The 23,983-nt window shown below is 39.7% G+C and overlaps 2 protein-coding genes across 6 annotated transcripts in view; one reads left to right on the top strand and one right to left on the bottom strand.

Annotated features, from left to right (window-relative positions):
* Window positions 1-885: 885 nt before the first annotated feature.
* LOC307043606 (uncharacterized protein) lies at window positions 886-9,664 on the bottom strand. Of its 5 annotated transcripts, none has more exons than XR_013809412.1 (4): window positions 9,342-9,664; window positions 8,197-8,290; window positions 7,772-7,809; window positions 886-5,515 (listed from the first exon to the last, which is right to left on the bottom strand). XR_013809412.1 is itself a non-coding variant. In XM_079688160.1 (4 exons), exons 2-4 carry the CDS (start codon window positions 8,265-8,267, stop codon window positions 1,462-1,464), a joined length of 1,062 nt encoding a protein of 353 aa, XP_079544286.1. In that variant the 5' UTR covers window positions 8,268-8,290; window positions 9,342-9,605; the 3' UTR covers window positions 886-1,461. The 5 variants fall into 5 exon arrangements, 3 of the variants coding, with proteins under 3 accessions (XP_079544286.1, XP_079544285.1, XP_079544287.1); XM_079688160.1 differs by lacking the exon at window positions 7,772-7,809 and having other exon boundaries at window positions 886-1,602; window positions 4,666-5,515; window positions 9,342-9,605; XM_079688159.1 differs by lacking the exon at window positions 7,772-7,809 and having other exon boundaries at window positions 886-1,612; window positions 4,666-5,515; window positions 9,342-9,604.
* Window positions 9,665-10,950: 1,286 nt separating this feature from the next.
* mfsd14bb (major facilitator superfamily domain containing 14Bb) overlaps window positions 10,951-23,983 on the top strand; it is a 28,004-nt gene continuing 14,971 nt past the window's right edge. Inside the window, exons 1-7 of the mRNA XM_079687625.1 lie at window positions 10,951-11,337; window positions 13,534-13,626; window positions 14,237-14,299; window positions 17,900-18,027; window positions 19,739-19,853; window positions 21,996-22,214; window positions 22,726-22,839. Coding sequence (XP_079543751.1) covers window positions 11,281-11,337; window positions 13,534-13,626; window positions 14,237-14,299; window positions 17,900-18,027; window positions 19,739-19,853; window positions 21,996-22,214; window positions 22,726-22,839 — 789 coding nt within the window. The 5' untranslated portion in view covers window positions 10,951-11,280. The remainder of the gene's footprint in view (window positions 11,338-13,533; window positions 13,627-14,236; window positions 14,300-17,899; window positions 18,028-19,738; window positions 19,854-21,995; window positions 22,215-22,725; window positions 22,840-23,983) is intronic.

Raw genomic sequence — 23,983 nt, forward strand, 5'->3', positions numbered from 1 at the left:
ATTTAGGCTGTCTATTGCTCTGGGACACTCGAAAAACAAGTTAGTCTGATTGTAATGCTTGCAAGACTAGTGGATGAGAAGCAGTGGTGTAAAGTAACTAAGTAGATTTACTTAAGTACAATTTTTGAAGTACTTGTACTTTACTTGAGTATTTCAATTTTACTTCTACCTCAGTACAATTCAGAGGTAAATCGTGTACTTTTACTCCACTCCACTAACCTTTAGTTACTTTACAGATGTGGATGAATGATGTGAAATATAATCAAGTGTTAAATCAGACTTTAGTTCCACCTGGAATAAATTCACAAGCTACCCTGCAGTATACAAAGTCATTCAAACTAGCTGCACCTTTACCAGCTTTGAGAACACTTTCATGATCAGTCATTATAAAACATATCATATATATTATTCTGAAATGGACCAATTTGTACAATGACTACTTCTACTTTTGGTACTTTAAGTATATTTTGATGCTGCCATTACTTTTGTACTTTTACTTGAGTAACATTTTGAAAGCAGAACTTTTACTTGTAACAGAGTATTCCTACTCTCTGGTAGTTACAAGATCTGAGTACTTTTCCCACCTCGGACGAGAGGTTTGGTCAGCGGAATAAACTGCTACACTTCGCAGATATTGAACAAGGAACACATACGTGGAAAATAGATGTTACAATGCACAGAAACATTTTTTTTTTTTGCAGTTCGCATGACAGTGAGCAGCTTCACTGCAGTGAATCAAATTAGGCCCGATTTAATGTGACATGTGACATGCTAATTGCAACCTATGTACTATGAAATGAGCAAATCTGTAAAATGATGTTACCATAAAACTGTCGTTGCACACTACATTGACCCTAATGCATAATACAAATCACAGAATAGGGGTTATTTATGTAACGGTTTATTCCACTTCTAACTTCCAAACTCAATGTCAAAACAGAACGAAAATGATGAACTAATGGAAGATGAATGAAAGCTCAGATTGTGTAAACAGGTGAAATAATTGATATCATTTTTTGGTCAATTTAATTGGCCAATGCACTGTTCTGCAGTTGAGTTAAAAAAGCACCAAAGAAATGTGGTAAAGAAATTCAAATATTAATTATGAATTTTTCAAGTTGGACATTTTGGTCTGAAACGTGTTAGTTAACACTTTGTAAGTTTGGAAAATGTCTAGCATCTGACATAAAATGGTGAAAACAGAACGGTTGTGAGAGACAGAGGAGTTTCGCTGGCGGGAGTGGCAGCAGGCTCTCTCAGGGACCTCGACAGCTCCCATGGGGCTCAAAGAGATATTCTCCATGTCTCTCTCAGCACGGCGCTGGATCAATTCAGACCCTTTTAGGCTCAGGTAGGGGTTGTTGTGGCAGCTTTTCCAGGACTCGTTGGATGAGGAGTATCTTTTCTCAAAGTCTACATGTTTCAGGAGTTTCTTGTTGCAGACCTACAGTACAGCGTGCATCAGAGCTGGAGGCGTCCTTCCAGGTGGCTCAGTGGTGAAGCAGTCCGGGAAACCAAAATCCCTTTGTGTCGCCCTGAGCAACCAGAGGCAGAAGAGAACATGCAGCACAAGCAGGACGAGCAGAGGAGGAAGAGAGCCATCTGTGGGTTGCTTAAAAAGTTATTTTAGACACCTGTCCAGGGGTATGTTGTCACTGTTGTGAACTGCTGCCCACTCCCATCTGTAAAACTGTTTGATTTCATTTCTTTTTTACTTTAATAGAATTACAGTTTATATCGCTTACTTCTCATTTTTTATTCTCTTACATATTTGAAAGTAGGGCTCAGCTGCAGAACAGTACCGAACTTGATATAAACCACTGAACAAAACCTGAACCAAAAATGAATCAAACATTCATACAAAATAGATGATAATATCCTTATTTTAACAAAAAAGGTATTTATATAGATATACATTGCAGCCGAACAAACCTCAGCATAAGTTTCATTCTTGATATAAAATCAATATGTCGAACCAAAACATTCCATTTATCAAACATGGAAGCTCAGCATTAAAAATGCTGTACATTTGATTTTGCAGAGAAAGTACGGGTTTTCTTTGGGTCCTTTGATGAAAACGTGGCCATAAACAGGGGGATGTGGTCATACACATCAGTTGCTACCAAATTATGTTTTTGAGTTGTATAGTTGAAGTTAGATATATGAGCAACATAAACAAACATCCACCAATCTTTACAAATTCAACAATGCCATTGATTTTAAGATGAGTGAGAGCTAAAGATAACACATTTCCTGGTTTTAAGCATGAGTCCTGTAGCACTATAGAAGATTCCCAATGCCCTATTAATAGAGTTATTGCAACTAGTGTGTCAAATCAAATGTGAATACAATTTATATTGAACTGTTTTATGTTGTCATTGGAGTAAAATCTCTAACCTTTGTAAAAGCTAACTAGCAGAAAGAGTGCTAGTAAGCTAGCTTTCTGATTTTGCTTTACCACTGGTTACATCAAATGAGCATAACAAGTTATTACTCATTTGGCTATAGTAAAGGCCAATTCATACTTTTCATGTCTGCGTGTCTTTGAGGGTATGCTAAGGCCCTTGTGACCAAATAGGTCATTTGGCTTGTGCACTGGACCGTGCGATTGCAGCAAGAATGTGTGACTGAGCGTACTTTACGCATACAAAGAGCTTATGCTCCTGTTTTGTTCTACACTCCAGTCTAGATTAAGAAGTGAACCAACGGAGTGATTGTATTAAAGAGAAGTTCTGTTAAGGCTGCAATCAACATGAACATAATTAGTCTTAAAAGGCATTCAAAGTGATCCAAAAAGCGTTGAACTCAAAGCAATATGCAAAGCAAAACAAAGCAATACGCCTGAATGCCCTGCGGACGCAAACCCTCAATTGTACTCCATAGTGAAACCACATGCACTTGTGTGACTGCAGCAGATGCGGAAAGTATGTACCGGCTTTAATGTGTTTTCCTATGCTGTGTCAGTAGTGTGTGGTTGAACCATTAAGCTGGTGAATTTCACTCATTAAAACTGTAAACAAAATATTTGTAGAAGACCACATTTGAACTCACCATGATAATGTTATAACCTGGTTATAACTGATCTTTGCCCAATTTTCATTTGACTGAATAGAGCATGAAATGACCATAGAGCAACTCTATGGCGCCACACCCCACTTGCTGCAAACAGCTAAGGTTAACTAAGTCTTCTGCCAATTTCAACAAAGATTTGTTGTTCACGAGGTTTGTGAATTTCTATCTACAACAGGATGATGTTCGTCTCGAGCCCCAATTTACTACCGGGAACTAATTTGTAACTGTACTGCAGTAAAGCAAGCATCATCATGTATCCAGAATTTTGGCGAATCTTTGTGGATCTTACGTACTCACTATATAATTACACAACACCTTGGATATTGACTTGGACTAGATCAGATACAGCTGATCATCAAACACATTCACAAATGGATGATGGAGAAGTAACATACATTTTGGAGATGTCAGAACAACTGTTATTCCAAAATGTTGCATACAGAGGTTGGGTCAGAATGTTGTGCAAACCGAATGATTCTAACAATGAGTCTTGAAGATGTAAAGCAATTTCTATTTCTAAGCCATAAATTCTATAATGGAGCTGTGTTACATTTCCCAGCAAATGTCTGCATATAATGAATAAAATATGCGCAGACAGCAGAGTAGCGTCAACAAAATGATTTGCTTGGCCGAACAGTAAAGCCATAAATATTTCGTTCTGGTTGAAAGTTCAGGATCTGATCAGTCTGAGGTGGAATCAAAGTCATTTTTGCACTCAAGTTATCCCTTTACTTAATCGTTCCTAGGCATGAGATCACCAACTACTTTTTTGCACCACCATGTTAAAGTCTTCTGCACCTTGTGGAATGGATCCTGTCTAGGTATGCATACCACAAGGTCCGATGCACTTGATATGGCTCTCTTTATCTAAGAAATAATGACACAGCAACACAAAGAACACACAAACGCAAAAACAGTTTTGCCTCCATTTCAGGCTAGGAAATAGAGGCTAAAAGCGTGCCAATGCAAAATCCCAAGCCTATACAAAGAGGTCGACCACATCATGCCTACTGTAGTTTTAGTTTGGAAACAATGTCAATACAACTGTACTCGCAGACTGCTACTCTTGTTAAATAGCTGTCCACTTTCATTTGTTGGTACATTTGTTTTTTACATCTGAATCGTACAAACTAGACTTTGGGCTGAAATGTAATCTGTTACACCGGTTCAAAGTATGCGAGACCCTTAAGATAATCTGAGGAGCCGAAAAGGACAAATGTTGACCAATAGGATTAGGCAGAGGTCGAATTTATGAAGTTAAAAAAAAAAAAAGATTAACAGATTGACTTTTGCTGTTTTTAGTTCACAACTAACCTTTCCCTAAAGTTGGTTCAGTTGCAGCTAGTAGCAACCAGGCTAACAAGCAGGGCAAAGGCTTGGACACATCACATTTTGATTTAGTTAATTTCTCTGATCCTGGTTTTGTTTTTCTTGCCGGGTTAAAGCCCATAGTTTGGAGACACAGAAAGGAGTACCAGCAGGAAGCCAAGTGGTGTACTGCTATGGACGGGGAAAGGAGCCATTTTACATATTTCACAGCCTAAAAGAAAGGCCTACCAAAAAGATATATCAATGTAAGTCGTTTCCTGGTACCTTGCTTTTAGGCTTGCTTTTTGGCTTGCTTTTGGGCTTGCTTCGAGGTTCGCTTTGAAGATCACTTTGAGGATTGCCTTTAGACTTGCTTTTAGGCTTACTTTTGGGATTGCTTTTGGAATTGTTTTTAGCCATTACCAACACTTCTTCTTTCATTTGTCCAAGTTTCTGGTTTAGCTCTTGGATCACGGCAGAACAAGAAGAAATCCTCGTATTTAATCGTCTGCTCTTCTGTTTTTCAACTTTCAGACGTTTGCGGCTGATGACCAATTTCCTTCCCATGTTATGAACTTTCATTTGTAATTTTCGAATCATTATTTGTGCATCTGGAGATTTAGCAGTTTCAGAAAGGATATTCCCAAATGGCGTTTGTTCTTCAACTGTCACGTTTTGAAGAGGGGCTGTGGACCCATGACCATCTGATACTTCTGTGACACTAACACTGTTCTGATTTGTGGTCACAGTGGTGGTGCAGTTCATTTGTTCCACAACATTGGTTACGTCTGTAGATGGAGCGACTTCGCCAGGGGGGGTAGGAGTACTCACAGGCTTGCAGCAGTACGGGTGATCAAAGTTCACAGTGTCAGTTATCTCTGTGTGCATACTTACCGCTTGTGTTTTGGATGATGTGTGACTAACTGCAGGTTTCTTGAATGATGTATTGACACCGGGGTAGGCAAAAATAGTTGGGACAGCATTTGAGTTCAGCAGGCTTCTCCCACAGGAAGGGTGAAAACATTCCTCGGTGAAGTGTAGAGCGCATAAGCGTGAGTCTGGGGACGGCATCCAATTCTTGCGGTTTATGTTGTGGACCCAGCTAAGCATCCTTGCCTTATCATGGTGAGGAAATCTGTGAAATAATTGTGCAATTGGTTAAGTTGTATGAACATCCCAATGCATTGTTTAACTTCAGTTTCTGGTTACACTGAAAAAACTGAAATATTGACTTTAATTAAATATATTATGTCAACATATTTCACATAACTGTATCAGGTTAGTTAAAAGCAATAATATTAAGTTGAACCCTATATTTGTTATTTAAAACTAAATATTATTGCTTTCAAATAACCTAATACAGTTATGGGAAATCCATTGTCCAAATATTAATTAAAGTCAATGGCTCAGTTTTTTCAGTGGAACGATAATGTGTCATATCATTACCCCAACTTGTCAAATATGGCATCTTGTACAGCGAGTCAAAGTATGACAGTAGTTCGTTTGCGTCAGATTTGGGCGTAAAGGGCTGCCAACATAATCATATCTAATAGATACACTTTCACGCAGGACACTGCTGTTACCCAAGGAAACCAAAGCTCAATATTGACTTATTTTCAGTAACACAACGTACTTTCAGACCAGTGCCCTGTACTACGAAGCCAGTTCAACAGACCCTGGATATGTTCGAGTTATCTGGCTTAACTAACCCTAACAAACGAGATCTCGCTAAGCGGTCCTACGACGCTGTTTATCAACTCGGTAAGTCAACCCAGGGTTTCTCTGTCCGGCTAAGAGCACGTTCACGCAACATTTGACCAATCACAAACAGGGACAAGCGTACTGACAGTGCAGCGTCATACTTCCTGAATGAAAAGTAAACTATCATGTTAGACAAATGTGAAAAAGTTAAACTTTAAACATCCATGACTTAAACAGATAATCCAGGATAAAAGCCACATAGCTGCACCTGCAAGGTGCATACAGAACAGCTGGTAAAGAAAAGTTACAACAGAGTGTTTGAATGCGTACATTAACAGTTTTATGATATCACTGCCCCCATCTAAGACACTAGTGGATCTGACTAATTACATTTGACTCAAGTGTTTTGTCAACTTAATATGCTGCTTAAAATAAAACTTTGGCATACAGTAAGTAATAATGTAAGTGTTGCACGGCCAGATAGGGCTCGAGAAGCAGACACAGATAAGGAAATATATTATATATTATGATGTGATGTGAATGTTAAGTGCGACATGTCTGCGTCTTTCCTGAATACGACAGTTTAAACTGTATTTCCTTTCTCCTGTAATATGACTTGATAGCTTTAAATTCCGCACACCGAGTTGATCTCTTATTTGGAACATAAACTGCTCCGGAGCAGGTTTGGTGTTCAGCATAAGGTACCATGGAGATCTACCCCGGTAAGAAGTGAACTAGCGTCGTAGGACCGAAAACTCAGTTAACCCTGAAGTTACCTCGCTAACCGCAAACCCTGCTTCGTGGTGTAACCAACCAATATTTTGGCCCTCCCAGACGAAATCAGCGTTATTATAGTCAATGTGCACTAGGCCATGGATGTATATTAAAAGAAAGTGTGGGCATGAACATACAGTATGTAAGCTGATGTGAAGAACTAACTTTGTGAATATTTTGGTCAACCCATGAGCGACACCGGCAGAAGAGGAGATCTGACAGAGCATAAATATTTTACATCGCAATTCACATTTCATCTTTTTTTTAAAAACATGCGTGTTTGAGGTAATGTTACATATTTAAATGTTTCTATGATTCAGACATGTTCTATGCATGTAAACGACTAGACTGAATGCATAAAAAAGCATCAAAATAGAGCCCCCTACAGAGGTCCGGGTAGCCTCCATGTTTATGTTGTTTCTAATATATCGCTTTTCTGCACCAAAACCAGGACAGCATATTGGCAATACCCCAGAAAATTGCAAATAAACTTGAACTATGTTGTTTTCACATTAGTGAAATTCCAGACGCACATGACGTTCAGTTTGGGAAATGTGCTTTTAATTAATTAGCAAGATCCATACATGGTAAATGGACTGTACTTATATAGCGCTTTAAGACCCCTCAAAGCGCTTTACATACTACATGTCGTTCACCCATTCATACAGAGCAGTGTATGTTACTCTAGGAACTAACATGCATACACATTCACACACCGTTGGCCATGCCATCGGGAGAAACTCAGGGTTAAGTATCTTGCCCAAGGATACATCGACATGTTGACTGCATGGGCTGGGATCGAACCCACAGCCTTCTGGTTGAAAGACGACCGCACTCCCTCGCAGCCGCCCCATGAACTGATGTGTCTGCGTCATTTCTTTTACGTTGGGCTCGCCGGCGCAAGTGGAATGCTCACCCATGGATTTAAGTGTGCCACAGGGTCTTTCTGTTGGACTAGTATAATGATAATGTCTTATTATACACAAAAAACAACACAATTTGGTTTTAGTATTTCAACGTTTTTCTTTCAACCTTCTTCTTTCTTAAAAGAAGCGGACGCATTTGAATAGTAAGGTTAATGAAATAAAGCTGTTTTAAAAGAGTTTCCTTAATGATCCATAACACACATGGATGTGATCCTATGACCATGTGATGTTTACATGCTGCAGTGACCAAACAATTTCCCAACTCAGGATAAATAATGTAACTATATTCTAATCTAATAACACATCACTAAATGTAAAAATATTAACAGTTGTAGCTAATATTTTATTCAGCTTTCTAGCATTAGCCTACATACATATTGTGCAAATCTATAAATAAACAAATATTTAAACATACCGGAAAAGAGAAACCGTGGCTCCTTTCTCAGCTGTTCGCTTCTTGCAGTTGAAGGCAACACAAGAGGGCATTTTCAACTGTTGTTAACTTCTTGCTGTAAAGACAAAGCGGTGTACAGATGACTTTAAAATGCACTATCTCTACCATGCTTTATCACAAATACAATAAAAACAACTTGTGCATCACCCACTAAATTGTAAATCATTCAAGAATTCCTTTATTGTCATTGAAATATGAAGCTAATATTTTATATCGGAGTGGCTGATCGAATAGATCGGTCATAAAATATACTTTAATGTACCAGACAATCCAGAAATGTTTTGTTAATTATTGATGCATTTATGAATAAACTGTGGATTAAAAACACAAAACTTGATTAAACTATTGTTATTGAACGAATTGAAGGAAATGATGAGATCACAATTCACTGTGGTTGTACCTTAATTTGAAGGCCTACAGGCAATTAACAACACGTGATGAATTGATTGCGACGTAATCACATGTGTAATACAGACTTACATTTTGGTGGTGAAAATTAGGAATTCATTATATCCTCCAATATTTCATGCATCAAATCATCATGAAGCATACATTAGGTAAGCATTCCTTAAAGGCCATATATAATAAACTGTCTAATGTCATTTGGACATCTTATTTGGTGTATAAGTCTAACATGTGTAGCTTTAAACATGTGTTTGGAATGTACATAGAAGGACAGCACAACATTGGGAAAAACTGATATTGCAATAAAAATAATTGTGATGGCCTAAATGAGATATTGAATATGAGGTGATTTTGTAGGAGAGTGCATTATCATTACAAAGAAGCTTAAAGTTACTGTCGCTTTAGAAACATTCATTCATGTGAATCAAAGTTCCAGTTTAATGCTAAGTAAGTGTTAACATCTTTAATACGGTTATATGTTCGGATTAGTAAGGCACTGTTTCGCAGCAAAAGTAATGAAAAAGTAAAACGTACAATTGGCCAACTAACTTTTAGGTATTAGTACAGGTCCAGAGTAGTCTACTCTACAGCATGAAGAGATTATCTGCGTTCAATGCACACAGGCTGGACAGCTATAACATGTTGACAAAGCATAACATAACTGAAATATGAAACAATAAAGTTCTGAATGCTAACATTACCTATGTCCACAGATGTATGAAGAGTACTCGAAGCAGGGTTTGTAGGCGGGCTCCGTTCAATTTTACGAAAGTTGTTGAATGGCGCATGAAGCCAAAATGGCTCGACAGCTAGGGAGGATGTGGAAAAGAAACCGGAACATCCGGCGATCTTCCGCACATGTGGGCAAAGCTCCCATGAAGTGCGCCGGACTATGAGGAAAATATTCGTTGTGTCCAAACGGCGGTACTGCAACTTCCGTATCAGTCCGTGATGTCCCTGGGCCCAGAAAGACTTTTTCCCGTTGACTAACATTGGGAAAGAGTGGTCTGTAAATCGTTGGATGAAAAAAAAAAAGTTGGGCCATTTTGTCCTCATGCGCCAATGAGCAGCTCTCATAGGAAAGAACGAGACCCCGCCTCCCACGCTGTATCCAGTTCTTATTATACATCCATGGTGTGGGCCCACAAAGCATGCGCACTAGCACTTTCCTTAAACCCCGCGTTCCTCGGGGCTGGCTCTGCTCAACTTTTAGGACCTAATTATTTGAAAAAGTTATAGTGTTCGTCAAGAGGGTTGAATTTACTTCATCAAAAAATATTCTCTGACACTCCTTCTTTTATAAAATAGTTATGTGTTTTTATATTTCCCAATGTAAGTTTGGCAAGCCCCCAGGAAGAGCGCCAGGCTCCAAAGCCCATTTTCGTAGTGGTCAAACCGTGGAATTACAACAACTTCTGTTTCAGTCCCGAGAGGAAATGTTTCCATTGAGTTACATTTGGAAATAACTTATTCCGTTTTATTACATGATTGCATTGCTCCTGTACGATACTTTTATACTTACTAAAATGTCATTTCATGTGTATTCATTTTTCAAATCGAAATATTGTTGCAAAAACATTAGATGTTCTTGATTAATATAGCATACATACATGACATGAAGCTGGTGTGAATTCTCCCCTTATCTCGTGGGTCAACAGACAAGTCACGACAATGTATCGCAAAGCGGCTGTCAACTCTTAAAGAACGAGTCTATTCACCCTTAGGGTCGAGTTAGTTCACATCAGGAAGAATATTATTCGTCATTAAGTGATGTAAAATGTTTTGTTCTTGTGTGTTAAATCCAAATTCAATGTTTATGAGAAGATGCAGATAGAAGTTTTTTTTCAAGAGTCACGTTTTATTTTAAAAATTCTAACCGGACGTGTTACTTATTATGCTGGGTGCCTTCACCTGGGTTGTTTTGCAGGTTTGAGAGGAGTCCCGCCTTTCTCCCCCTTGCTAAATAGTGATCAAGCGGAATTTTGAATGGATTTGTCCGCTGCCATGTCTTCCTGCCAAATACTGTATTCTCTCTAGACCTGTTTTTATTTTTCTCACAGACTGAGTCCTAACATCAGGATAATGCCACAATAATCTTTTGATTTTAGTGTGTTATGTTATTAAAATTAACGATGCTATCCGCTTCATATGTGGAAACAATTATTAAAACCCCATCTGCATTGTAGTGTGGACGATGGCCCAGCAGGAGGTGCTCTCTGTCTGCTCTAGAACTGATCTATGAACAGCTCGCGTTTTACGGTCATTCATTGGTTTAAGCCGGGGAAATATAGTGTTCGTTTTCCTACCAGAGACGGCCCCGAAGGGCGGTGTTTTGCATTTAACTGTAACCTACGACAAATAGTTGACTGCACCGCTCAGCCGGGGCACCCTGGTGTTAAAACACTCGGTGACATTAGGATCAGTTATAATCAGAGCAGAGGAATTTTGGTAAAAGCAAGACGCCGAGCCTTCACGGTTTACCGCTTGCGTTTACCGGTTACAGACTTTAAAGTCCATGATAGCGCATACACGTAGTTGTAATTCACACAGCAGCGGGACACCCTGGAAGAGACGGAGAAACCACAGGAGGATGCCGAGCAACAAGGACTCGATGTAAACATTATTACGGCAAGATGTGAGATGAACCGGGAGAAAACGGCAACCGAGGCCAACGACAACATGTTGGTCCGGGCATCGGTAAGTGCTCTAGCTCGGTCGGTTTGAACTGCTGCTGGGTAACACCTACCTTTTAACGTTAATCAAAACTAAGCTAACCTGTTAGCTGTAACAGAAAACAATAGTCATTTGTTTGGGAGTTGTTGGCTAGCTAATGAGCCAAGGTTAGCTTTGTAGCTGAAGCTTAGCTAGCTAGAATGTGTGGTGTGGTTAATTTGTTCGTCTAAGTCCAGTCATTTATTAAACCTATTTCACTAGGTATTATAGCCAGCTAACTCCTGTTTGCGTCAGGTAAACCATAACAACTAATAGCGCTGTTTCACGGATCCAAACGTTAGCTGTCACTCCAGAGAAAGGAAGATCAAATGCCAGGTGAAGCTTGTTTATTCACACCTGAGGACATTTCGTTCAGCAGTCAGCTTTAGATGCTGCTGTGATTGTTGACAAATATTAACATCCATGAGTGTGCAATATTCGTTGATATATATATTCGTTTCGGTCCTTTTTTAGTCATGATTTCACCCAAAAATATATACATTTAAAAACATTATGTAAGTTTCCAAAGTACAATATTTACCTAACTTATGTCACAACAATACTTTTAAGAGCAAACTAAAGACCCACCTTTTTTATTTGAATTTCTACTGAATGATATGTTATTCTTGTTTTACTCTAATTGTATTCTTTTTTTATTTGATCTCTTTTTATCATTATTATTATTAATATTAATATTTAATCCTGGTTTATGCAGTCCTGCGTGGGAATTACGTTTTACTTTTTAATCACAAAGCTATGTGTTGCTCAAGTTATACCTTTGAAGATTGACATAGTATTGTTTTTATTTATTTTGATATGTTTGGTTTGTAAAGCACTTTGAATTAACTTTGTGTATGATAGTGCTATACAGATACAGTTTGATTTGATATACCAGAAAAGCAAGATTCATCTTCCCATCATCACACAACGCTTGGGCCTTGTGCCATAACATTTCAGAGGAGCGTTACTTTGCATTACAGGTCTCTCTTTATCAAAACCAAAACCTGTCCATCTCTGTCAGGTGTATGAACAATAAACCTGGGCATACTATATATTCTCAGTAGGCCTTGCTCGTTTTGACGGGAGGTGTAACTAAAAGCACTACGGAGCTTTTTACCCCTGTTATATACTTTTGTTTTTGTACCAACAAACTCAAATAAAACAAGCAGTTGACTTAAAAGGTGTAGGCTTGTTATACTTCGTCTTTACTTGTCATATTTATATCCACTTCCAACTTTTGGCTACAGAAATTCAAACTGTAAACAAAGTGTTTTTTACAGAGTAATATTCATAGCACAAATGTATATCAGCTCTTTCTAATTTCCAACAACCTCTGAATAGTGCAGAGTTAACATTAACTATATCACAACTTTTTAAAGAATCCAGGTAAATAAATAGGGCCTCAGTTGGTTGGCAGTAGTCTGATTGATTTAGAAATCTTCCAGCACTCTACTGTAGCATGAACATTGGATTGGTCTTGGTATGTGTTTCCAATTGGCTCTTTATATATATATAAAGGTGTTCCCCCATACTTTCACAAAGTATATAATATATGAAACTAAGAGAGAGCTGCACAATTTAAACATATATCCTTATGGTGATTTGTTTTGCAGTACATTTTGATGTAATGTAGTCCTTCTTATGTACTGTCTTCATCTACAGAATGGACATTCCACTGTATTGTACAAGCTCATAACGTTATGAGACACTGGCTGTCATGGAGCACATCATGGACATGACAGTAACTATGACTGCATATAGGCCTCTCATTCACCCGGCTTATACAACCTTTTAACTGGACTATTTCTCCTAAAGTGCAAAACGCATTCAGCTTCACATCCAAATAATCTAGAGATGCAAATAATGATGTTATCTATCACCTTTCTGAGCAATTCCCAAAAGTCCGATTTTTTTTGCACCACTTTTTATTGTGGATTTTGTTTCCTCTTGCTTTTTGAATTCCTTCTATACATGTCTTAACCAGTATGAAAATAGCGATAGAACGTTTTTTCTGCATCACCAACATGAGAAGAAACATTAGAGCGTTTATTATGCCCTACTGTAACCATGCATCATGTTGGAGTAAACTGCTGGCAAAAGATATTGGGTCAGATTGGACAGGAAGTGAGGTTACTTCCCACAGATGAATAGTTAATGTTTCTGCCTCTCCTCTCTCCGCAGCAAGGCCGAGGCCGGGCCAAAGTGACTCATGCGGTGGTGGTGATCTTCCTGGAGTTCTTCGCCTGGGGGCTGCTGACCACACCCATGCTGACCGTGAGTAAACGTATTGCAAACAATAACAAACCACAACAAAACTTCAGCATCCAGTTTCACTGTTAGTCCAGTGAGCTGGATGTTTGCCTAGACATATAAAATGCCTCTTAGCCAACCAGAGAGCACTTGGCTAAGAGTCAAAGGTGGTAGCCATGTTGATGATAATATATATGAGTAGATTGATCTTATTGTTCATATGAAAATCTGATATGTTACCAATGTGACTGTTCAGTTATTGTGGAAGCAAATGCTTTGTTTGTTGATGGCTCTAGAGAAAATTCAGCGTCCAGTTGTCTTTCGGACAAAGCACCAACTTCAAAAACGCTAGTGGAGGAAATTTGAAAAGCTGCTTGTTTCCGCTTCAACAAGCTATAACAAAAGCTGTCTGTTTGTAATCTAATTAGTGGGTGGGTAGGTCAAAAAGTGCACGCGCGTGTCCAAAGTTACAGACGGTTGATTTTCTAAATAGAAAGTGAAATGCTAAATAGTCCTTAATTGCTGGATAGGATTTTTCATTGGTTGCTTTAGCTATTGGGTTTATGATTTCCAGAATCAGATATCATTATTTTCTTTCAAAAGATATGAACAGGACATTGTGTTTCTGTTTCAGGTCCTCCGTGAGACGTTTCCTCAGCACACCTTCCTCATGAACGGCCTGGTTCACGGTGTGAAGGTAAGACCTCTCAGACACAATCACATTAACCTCTGGAGGATTGTAGAAGCAAATACTAACAGGAGATACTAGTGATCTGTAATCTGTCTTCTATTTGCATGTAAACAACAAAATGGAACTTTGAAATAATAGAATCAGAGCTGCTAATACAGATGTTGGCAGGGATACTTTTGTCTCCAGATTCTGATACTTCCACTCTGAACCTGACACTGATCTGATACCAGAGATCTTTTTGTCCAACATTTAAAATCTGTAAACCTCAAGGTGTGGCTCCATTGTTGTGTAAGGGATGCAACGGCGCTAAAAACTGCAGCCATCTGTGCCTAAAGGAATGAAAGTAAAGAAAGTGGAAGAAACCCAGCCTCTTCAATATGTCAGTATCGTAATCAAGCAATGTTACGTCCCATCTGACATGTACTCTATCTCCCCCATTCCTTTCGTCTCTGTACTGTTGGCAATAGAGTGGAGCAGTGACTATGTCTTTTTCTAGGCCGACCAGGAAGTTAGCATCCCATGGGCTCCCTCAACAATAGGCAATGGGATGTTTTCATTGGGTTTAGGCATACTGCAGAAAATAAGCTTTGTGGCCAACACGCATGATACTTCATACGTTTTTCTCAGTGTGATCATTTCCAAATATTAACACCAGTAAATGCAATCGGCAGAAATAAAAAGCCAAAGCAATGCTTTTAACAAACAATTTCACCGTCCCACGGCTGCCCACCACTGCTAAGCTAAAGCCAGAGCTGTCTGGGCGTGATGACGTCATTATGAAGTTCTGTCACTTTTATGGCGCATTTCCACTACAGGGCCTCGCTCGGTATGGCTAGGCCTCGTTAGGACTGGCTCACTTTAATGCTTCGTTTCCATTACAGTTTAGGAACTGGGGTAGTATCTATAGTAACGCAGTGTAGGTGGAGCCGTGACGTCATCTTCAATGACGGCCCATCCACACAGCAGCGTTAAAAAAAATCTTCCAACGCTTTTGCCCATTCACTTTGAATGAGGTGATGTCACTTTGCCTCGCTTTTCGCCGAACTGCATTGTGGGAAAGCGAAGATTTCCAGGATTCAAAAGTTGAGCAATGTTCAACTTTTGAAGCTGAGGTGGAAGCGTCAGCCAATCAAATCCCATTTATGCAAATCTGACAGTACAAGCGCTAGCCAATCAAACCGCATGCAAGCTGGGAGTGACATACCGCAATTCATTTTCTATATTCCTGAAAATGGAGGAGAAATTAGTTATTGCGGTAGCAAATCACCCGGTTCTTTATGACCAGTCGCTAATAACTTACCGGGATACAAACCGGAGGAACCAGGCATGGAGGGAGGTGGCAGAGACAGTGGGTGAAACTGGTAGGTTTTTGCCTGTTTGGGGATTTTATATCCTGTTTACTTCGTTTTAACATTGCTATTGCTTTGTATGTCGGGGGCGGGATATTCATGTGATTGGTTGTTGGTCGCGTTGCTCGCAAAAAATACCCAAGCTTTCAGACACGCCCACCTCCAAGATTTTCAAGATTTTTTTAACGCTGCTGTGTGGACGGGCCGTCAGAACCACAGAAAAACAACATCAGCCGTTAGCTGTTAGCACTCAGAGCTCACAGCTCCTCATATCTGTTCAGAAACTAGACAAAAGTTAAACAAGTACAAAGCACAGACTGTCTGTGTCATGGCGAATACAGCTGGTTTGTTTATGTCTGTAGGCCGTTGTTGCGAGTGTGGACGATCGTAGGCCTGTCACGATAAATAATTTTGTTGGACGATAAATGTTCCTGGAAATTATTGCGATAAACGATAATATTGTCGGCACCATTGTAAGACCATTTTAGACCACTGACATACTGATAATATATCATAATAATTCTAGTACATCCTTTCAAACAGAACTTTTTATTGAACATTCAACATTGCAAATGAAATGTGAAATACTATTAAAATATATAAATGATATATAATAAATAAAACAAATTAATTAAATTATAATAAATTAATTAAATCATACACAACCAAAACAATAAATTAAATAGACTCAGGCTGGAAAACAGAGCTCTCAATCCATCTATCTATCCATCTCTATATAGATGGATAGATAAATATATATAAATATATATATAAATAAATCAATATGAGCACACATTGTCTCACAAGCAAAAAAAATCTCCTTAAAACAACAGTCATGTGTACAGTCCACTGTCCATACAAAGGCCCAGATGCCTCAACAGGCCATATCCAAATCTGTTTTTCGAAGTTTTCGAGCAAGGAACACCAACATGTTTGCATTGCCGGGCAAATGCATCTTTGATTGTAAACTGTCGGGAAGGTGGGGGCTCTCCATCTCCAGCTGCCGTGTTTGCTACCAGCTGGGAAAACGGAATGGAGTGGTTGTGTTTTAGGTGTAGTTTAAAATGCGTGGTATTGCCTGCTTTTGTCGCTACCTTTTTTAAACAAATGCGACACACCACCCGGCTCACTCAAGTCCGTAGGTTGGCCTCGTTGATTTGGCTTGAATCCAAAATACTGCCACACCGGAGAATCGAGATGTGTAGGTTTTGTAACCAATTCCATTTCATTTTAAATTCCCCGCGAGTAAGTCACACGTTGTCTCCCGCTTGTCGCTATATTATTAATTTGCCTGCTACGCTGCTGTACGTGCACACAGTGTCCTGACCTGGCTGTGTGTCAGCCCCGCCCCTCACAGCGCGCATGGACGGCAGCCACAGCTCGTCTGGCAGCCACAGCGCTCCTAGCTAAAATGCTGGTCACATCCTTATGTAAACAAACACGCATGTAAACGGCAATTTATCGAGCTCAGAAAAGTTATCGAGTCCATTTTTATTTATCGTACGATAAGTCAATTTATCGATTATCGCGACAGGCCTAGACGATCGGAGCATATACTGCGTTAGCTTAGTTGATCTCCATTCAGAAAACACGCATTTTAAAAGGTTTTTTGCCTGCCGTCTGTCTGCAGACTTGTCAAAGCATTAATTCATGGTTTTTACTATCCGGTATCAGTATGTTGTTACTCCGGCATCATTTTGAAACGTATATTACAATTAAATCACGGCCAAATATTTTCATTTTGTTGTAGTTGTAGCCCCCTTGCCAGCGATTCTCTCTTTAGCATACTCAGCCCGACTCGGCCCGGAAAGAACCTCGATTTTATGGGGCCAGAAAAACTGTGAAATAGTACCCGCTAGCCAGTACTAGGCCTAGTGGAAACGCAACCAAAAACGGGCCGGGCACGGCACGCTTAAAGCGAATTCCGCGCTGTAGTGGAAATGCGCCATTAGCAAACTATGGTTTTATGGTTTTACATAGAAGCTTCAGACATTCAGCAGTGAGGTATTTACCCACCTATGTCATAAAACAAAAGGTAAAAATCTCCTCTGCTTGTGTTAACCACATACCTTATTTAAGACTTCTACACATAAACACACTCAAAAAAACATCGACTGCGAGAGGAGGGAACCGGTAATGCTAACTCATCCCCATGTTTAAGGACTCATTCCTACACAACGCTATAGTGACAAAAGCACAAAAGATCCTAACTAGCATTTTCCTTAACACCAATATTCTCTACTGTGTTCCTGCAAAGGGCTTCCTGTCGTTCCTGTCGGCTCCTCTGATTGGTGCACTGTCGGACATCTGGGGCAGGAAGTCCTTCCTCCTCATGACAGTCTTCTTCACCTGTGCCCCCATCCCCTTCATGAGGATCAGCCCCTGGTAAGACAATCTTTGTCTGTTTAGTGATGGTTTCTGGATGACTGAAACCTTTTTGAGTTCATCCCCAGCTTTTTCAAGGGAACTGTTTATAGTTTTAATTGTTTTCTGTCCAAAAAAAGTCTCTGGATATTTTGTAGCAGCAGCCGGTGTGATGCAGTGGGGGAGGTTTAAGCAATATTTTGGGTCAAAGCTGTTTTTGTGCACATTATGTCCATGACACAGAGTCCCAACTGGCATCGCAGGGTTCTGTGTTTGGATGTATTCCTGTCCCTCACTTAGAAAGAACCACAACAGAAGAGGAACAGCTGATTCTTGAATATGAAATGAGGAGTTATTTACATCAGCGTTATGTTAATAAACAAAAACTAAGTTGAAAAAAGAATTTAAAGGGATGTTGTTGTTAAATGTTTTTTATTTTGTGGATTCTAGTTCTGCAGTGTTTGTTCTTGGATTAAAAAGTTGTGACTTTAATATGAAGGTGATTTTGAACTAATGAAAGTAATGGTTGGTTAGTGCCCTGTTCTCAGTAGAGCTGGTAGGGGCTGTTGGAGTTCGAAAAGTCACATGCTGTTCATGTGAGCAGCTGAGGATCAGCATGTAGGCTGCAGAGCAGACAGCAAACATTCTCAGCTAGAAAGCACTCTTTAATCTGGTCTCACAGCCCCCCTTCAGTCTTAATGTGTTCTTCATGGAAAGTGCACAGTCACTATATTCATCAATGAAACATGAGCAGAAGTGGAGTGAAGTATAACCATGAAAAAACATTGAACAACATATAAAACACAGCATTAAAAAAACAAAACAACATCATTTATATATATCTATCTTTTTATCCTCAGACAATAAATCTGTTTTTCTTTCAGTTGACGGTGAAATTTGCTTCTGAAATCCCTTTGCTTTTACACTAGTCTGTAGTACTGTAGTTGTACTGTGCTACAGCAGGAACAGTGTAACTCATATCAAATCCCTTCATTAAACCGAGACTCTCAAGCTTTTGTGAGTCACATGGTCTGTGCATCAAGTTCAACAAAATCTTCCTTTCAAAATTCAACTATCATTTTTTGTCTCGGTTTTAGATGCCATGAGGGCACCAGTTAAAAGTCATGATACCCAAACCAGTAACTCCCTCTATAGGGAACACAGGGATTTGATATGCACCAAAACCTATAACACACTCAAGTAAAGGGACAACTCCAACAATAAGGATAAGAGGGCCCCTTTAAATGAGTTTTGCTCTTTGAATAGGTCGGAATGTGTGCCTTTGTGATGTTCTGTTGCTTGCCCCAACTTTCTGCTATGTATGCATAATAACGCTATATTATGGTTTTTCATCTGCTTTGTCCACAAGTCGTAGACGGCTGTCTTTGCAAGGACAGTCTCTAAATAATACAGTGCTGTGCATCAATTGCTAAAAACATGTGAGAAGAGAAAGAGAAAATAGTTTTTCATCATAGGGATACAAAAACACATCACTTTAAAATGTGTACAACTTATATTTACACCTAGCTACACAAATTAAAAACTGAGAATCTGTGGCTCTGCACCTGAACATTCTACTTTGAACTATCGGGAAATGAAGGTATTTAAGATGATTACAGACGCCTCGAAATCAGGAGATGCATTGAATAACAGAATCGAGACATTGTGAGTGTTCTGTCTTGTCCTGCTTTGCAAAGTGTTGTAAATATACTGTATCTCTCTGTCTGTGCAGGTGGTATTTCGCTTTGATATCAGTCTCAGGGATCTTCGCAGTGACATTCTCAGTGATCTTCGCCTACGTAGCCGACATCACCGAGGAGCACGAGAGAAGCACGGCTTACGGACTGGTAACTACAGCTGCAGATTGAATCACTCTGACTGTGACAGGAAGTGGGTTTGACTTCACTAAACACGTCCACAGAGCAACAACAACCAAGGACACCAGCACGTCACAGCTCTAGGATAAAGCTACCTTACAGCTCTAATACCTGTCTGAATGTTCTTTAAACGTGCAGATGATGTAGGGGCAGTACTGCAGATTACTGTAATAGCTCATTGTGTGTACACAATGAAGGTCCTGCAGAGCTCTTTCATGGTGTTTCCTGCCATTATGGAGATCTGCATAGAACCAGGTCACCGGAAGTACCAGATCAAATGTGCTCTCTCTTGAGTTGTCTTTGTTTATAGCATTGAGGGTTAGAGACCAATAGGGATTGAGACTAAAGCAGTGCATTCTGGTCCCTGCCCCCTGCTGTGCTTGCTGTTTATGATGTTAAATGCTGCTTAAAAAATGTGGTTCTAAAACGAGTAATGGTTTTTGACTGACAAAGTGATTGGCACATGAAGGTTCAGCCGTTTCTGTCTCTGCTCTTCGGTAAATAGAGGTGGGGGTGTTTGTGGGTCACTGGCACCTAGACATTGTAAGGAGAGGATGGTAGTGATTGTGTAGGTTTTGCAGCGGCGCTCATAAAATAAATATAGGGGACAGATCGAAAAGCTATGATTAGCCTTGCACTAAAATTATCAATTTCTCCTCATATTTGCCAAAGACTGATATTAACAGCCGCAATGGAAACTATCTTTGGGCTGTGAGTGGTTGTTCCTCGTCACCTCACGTTGCTGCGTTCTGAAGGCTGACTTACTTATAACTAGGGATTTCCCGATCACCTTTCTTTGCTTCCGATTCTGATCATTTGATTTAGACAATCTGCCGATACCGATTTTTCCCGATCCGATCTTTATGCAATCCATTAAGAGAAAAAAAGGTAACAGATAACGGCTGGTCATCCAACGCGATTAATTCAGCTATCTTGGCTGCTATTTTTTGGGCCTTTTCACTGTTCTGGGGCAGTTTCTCTTTCCTTTTAAAAGTCTCTGAAAGTGTCGGTTGTTTCAGTGCTGTTACCTGAGTGGCCGCTGTGTACTCGTCGTGTTGTTGTTTGTGTTTGTTTCTCAGGTGGCGTATTAGATTGGTCGTGTTGAACGTAGCTCTGTTCTTTCCACCACGCGGAACCTCCACCTTGCAAACATTGCATCTGGCTGTTACACTGCCTTTGCTTTCAATTTTATAACACTTCCAAACTCCTGACATTTTCTCTGTCCCGACTCCCGAGTCACCAGCTGAACGTAGCCTCTCGTTAGCTTACAGCTACTATTAGACACTGCGCCCTGCCCACTCTGTTGCCAGATTTGAGAGAAATAAGCAACCAGGTCTATGAAAACAAGCCCAAAAGAAGATGTTGTGTAATTTTAAACAAAAACTAAGGGCTCAGGATGACTTTAAGATGTGAACATGGTCATTTTTGTTTTGTAACATTAAATAAAATAATACAAATATTTTATAAAAAAAAAGAAGAAATTCCCGATCCCCAATTTCTTTCTTCCGATCTTTTGAAAATCACGTGATCGTATCGGGACATCTCTACTTCTAACCACCGACTCAGCCATTGCTCCCTGGTCAGTCCCTGAAGATAAGCGGTTTGGAACTCTTCCAGTGTGCAGAAAGAGAATAGTCCTACCTAGCCTCTGACATGTCTCATGAAAATGCATATTCCACTAATAATCCCATTAATGCCCCCAAGACGACTGCCGTTTTAAATAACTTACATTTCCCTTATTTTCCAACTGTAGTCATAATGTTCCCATGGTGTACCATCACAGTTCTGACTTGAGTTTGCAAAACTTTCATAAAAAATGCTACATTTGAAATTTTGATTCTAAAAACTGAACATGCTGTGTCCATGACCTTTTATTAAATTCTGAATATTGTCATCTCCTGAAAGAATTGGGTGTTGGGTATCGCATAATAATGCCGAATGATAGTTGGTGCATGGTCTTGTGGTTTTCCACTCACATTATGACGAAGTGATAAAATACACGTTTGAGCAGATTTTTGTTCTAATGCATTTGTTTTGTTTAATATTTTTAGACACAGTTAAAGACAGCAGCCCCAGTAACGTCTATATTTTTCTCTCTGTGTGTCTCATCAGGTCTCTGCAACCTTCGCGGCCAGTTTAGTGACGAGCCCAGCTATCGGGGCCTACCTGTCGGCGCAGTACGGGGACAGCCTGGTGGTGCTGCTGGCCACGGTGATAGCTGTGCTGGACATTGCCTTTGTCTTCTTTGTGGTCCCCGAGTCGCTGCCAGACAAGATGAGGCTGACGTCCTGGGGCTTCCCCATCTCCTGGGAGCAGGCCGACCCGTTTGCTGTGAGTTTATAAAGACTGAAAACAACACACTGTGACAAATGGGGGGTCAAAGGTCACAGGTCACATGTAGTGTGTTCTCACCAGCTGACCCCATGACACAGCAGGTCAGAGGAGGCACAACATCAAAGCACGTTGTTCCTTGTTCACCAGTAGTCGTCAGTTCAAGCGATTAATTGTGTTATTATTATTATTTATATGAATATCTTAAACTTTAATGATAAATTGTATTTCTAAATGTTTTCGCCTCACAAAATGTTTTCAGCCCCTGAATGTTTAAAAAAAAAAAAAAATAGAATTGCTGGATTAAGACTTTTAGCGGACTAACGTTTGGTCGACTAACAGGGGGCATCCCTAATGTTTATAATGGTGTAAATGCTTGTTGATCTGTAGCAGCTTAATGGTAAAGACCTAAACACTGCTTGGCTGAAGTATTGATGGGGTTCTTTGTGATTGACAGATTGACAGCTCTACTGATAAGTTGTAGTGAGTGCTGATTGTTTTCTGTGTGCAGTCCCTGCGTCGTGTGGGGAAAGACAGCACGGTGCTGCTAATCTGCGTCACAGTGTTCCTGTCCTACCTGCCCGAGGCTGGACAGTACTCCAGCTTCTTCCTCTACCTGAAACAGGTCACACACACACACACACACACACACACACACACACACACACACACACACACACACACACACACACACACACACACACACACACACACACACACACGTGGGTCGACGGCTGCACCAGTGTTAACTCCTCCTGAGTTTGCCGTGGTGACCAGAAGGACTCATTACGGTAACTTGAGCTGTTAGAATCGCAAAATAAATTACACAAACCTAGATTTGCATTGGTGGGATGATATAATGTTTACATTATTATTATTCTTGTTTCATTGAAAGAGATATTAAAATACAAATATTGCATCTCCTCTGATTTGTATACTGCACCTGTCCATGTTACGAGTTCAATAAAATATAGATTTAGTGTTCATCCTTACCTCATAGCTATCCAGGACCCGGGCCGAGTGACAGTATTTTTTCATAAGAATAAATAATACACTCACGGTCACTGCTATGGGCCACAGGCTCAGCTAATAACCACCCTCAGATCAGCTAATCAAATTGATTTAAAAATATATATATTTATAGGCAACCAATGCCTTTTTATTATAGAGACAGAATTGAAATGGGGATGACACGTGGGTAAATGATCCCGGGCCAGATTCGTACCCTGGTCTTCCGCTTGGCAACCAAACCAGCCAAAACATGTACCAAACATGGGCCCAAGATATTGTTTTTTTTACTTGAAGTATAGCTATTTGTTTACCATAAAAGTTCCATGCTGAAAGTGTCATTCTACTGTAGTCATAGGGTCTGTATGATAAACAATGCATTTGTCTATAAACAATAGCTGACTAAACCACTGATGGATGCAACAATGTAGGTCCAGTGTTTCAACGTTTACTTTAGGTTTTTTTTCTGTTTTTTACTTTTACAAATAACACAATAGAACAATAAGTCATTACGTATGACCTATTAGTGAATAAACCCTCGTCTGTCACACCTACCCTTGAAAAAACATTTGAAATGTATATCTACCCCAAAGTCCGCCACTATGTATTCCAATCCAAACTATTGTTCATCCTGTTTTATGTTTGATGATAATCACATTTTCTTATATATTTTTTGTTATGCTCGGTGTATTACACATTTACTTTTTATTTCAAAACTCTTCCACAAATGAACTGTTTGACTGCATCTTTTGGTTTGCATT

This window comes from Notothenia rossii (assembly GCF_949606895.1).
Source record: "Notothenia rossii genome assembly, chromosome: 6".
NCBI classification, from domain to species: Eukaryota; Metazoa; Chordata; class Actinopteri; order Perciformes; family Nototheniidae; genus Notothenia; species Notothenia rossii.

What these genes read in the sequence shown, in the direction of transcription:
- LOC307043606 (XM_079688159.1), bottom strand. Translation starts at nt 8,267, where the DNA reads ATGCCCTCTTGTGTTGCCTTCAACTGCAAGAAGCGAACAGCTGAGAAA. An exon ending in GCCACGGTTTCTCTTTTCCG is followed by an intron (nt 5,516 to 8,196) that starts GTATGTTTAAAT and finishes ATTATTTCACAG; the next exon opens with ATTTCCTCACCATGATAAGG. An exon ending in AAAGCAAGCCTAAAAGCAAG is followed by an intron (nt 1,613 to 4,665) that starts GTACCAGGAAAC and finishes TAACTTTTTAAG; the next exon opens with CAACCCACAGATGGCTCTCT.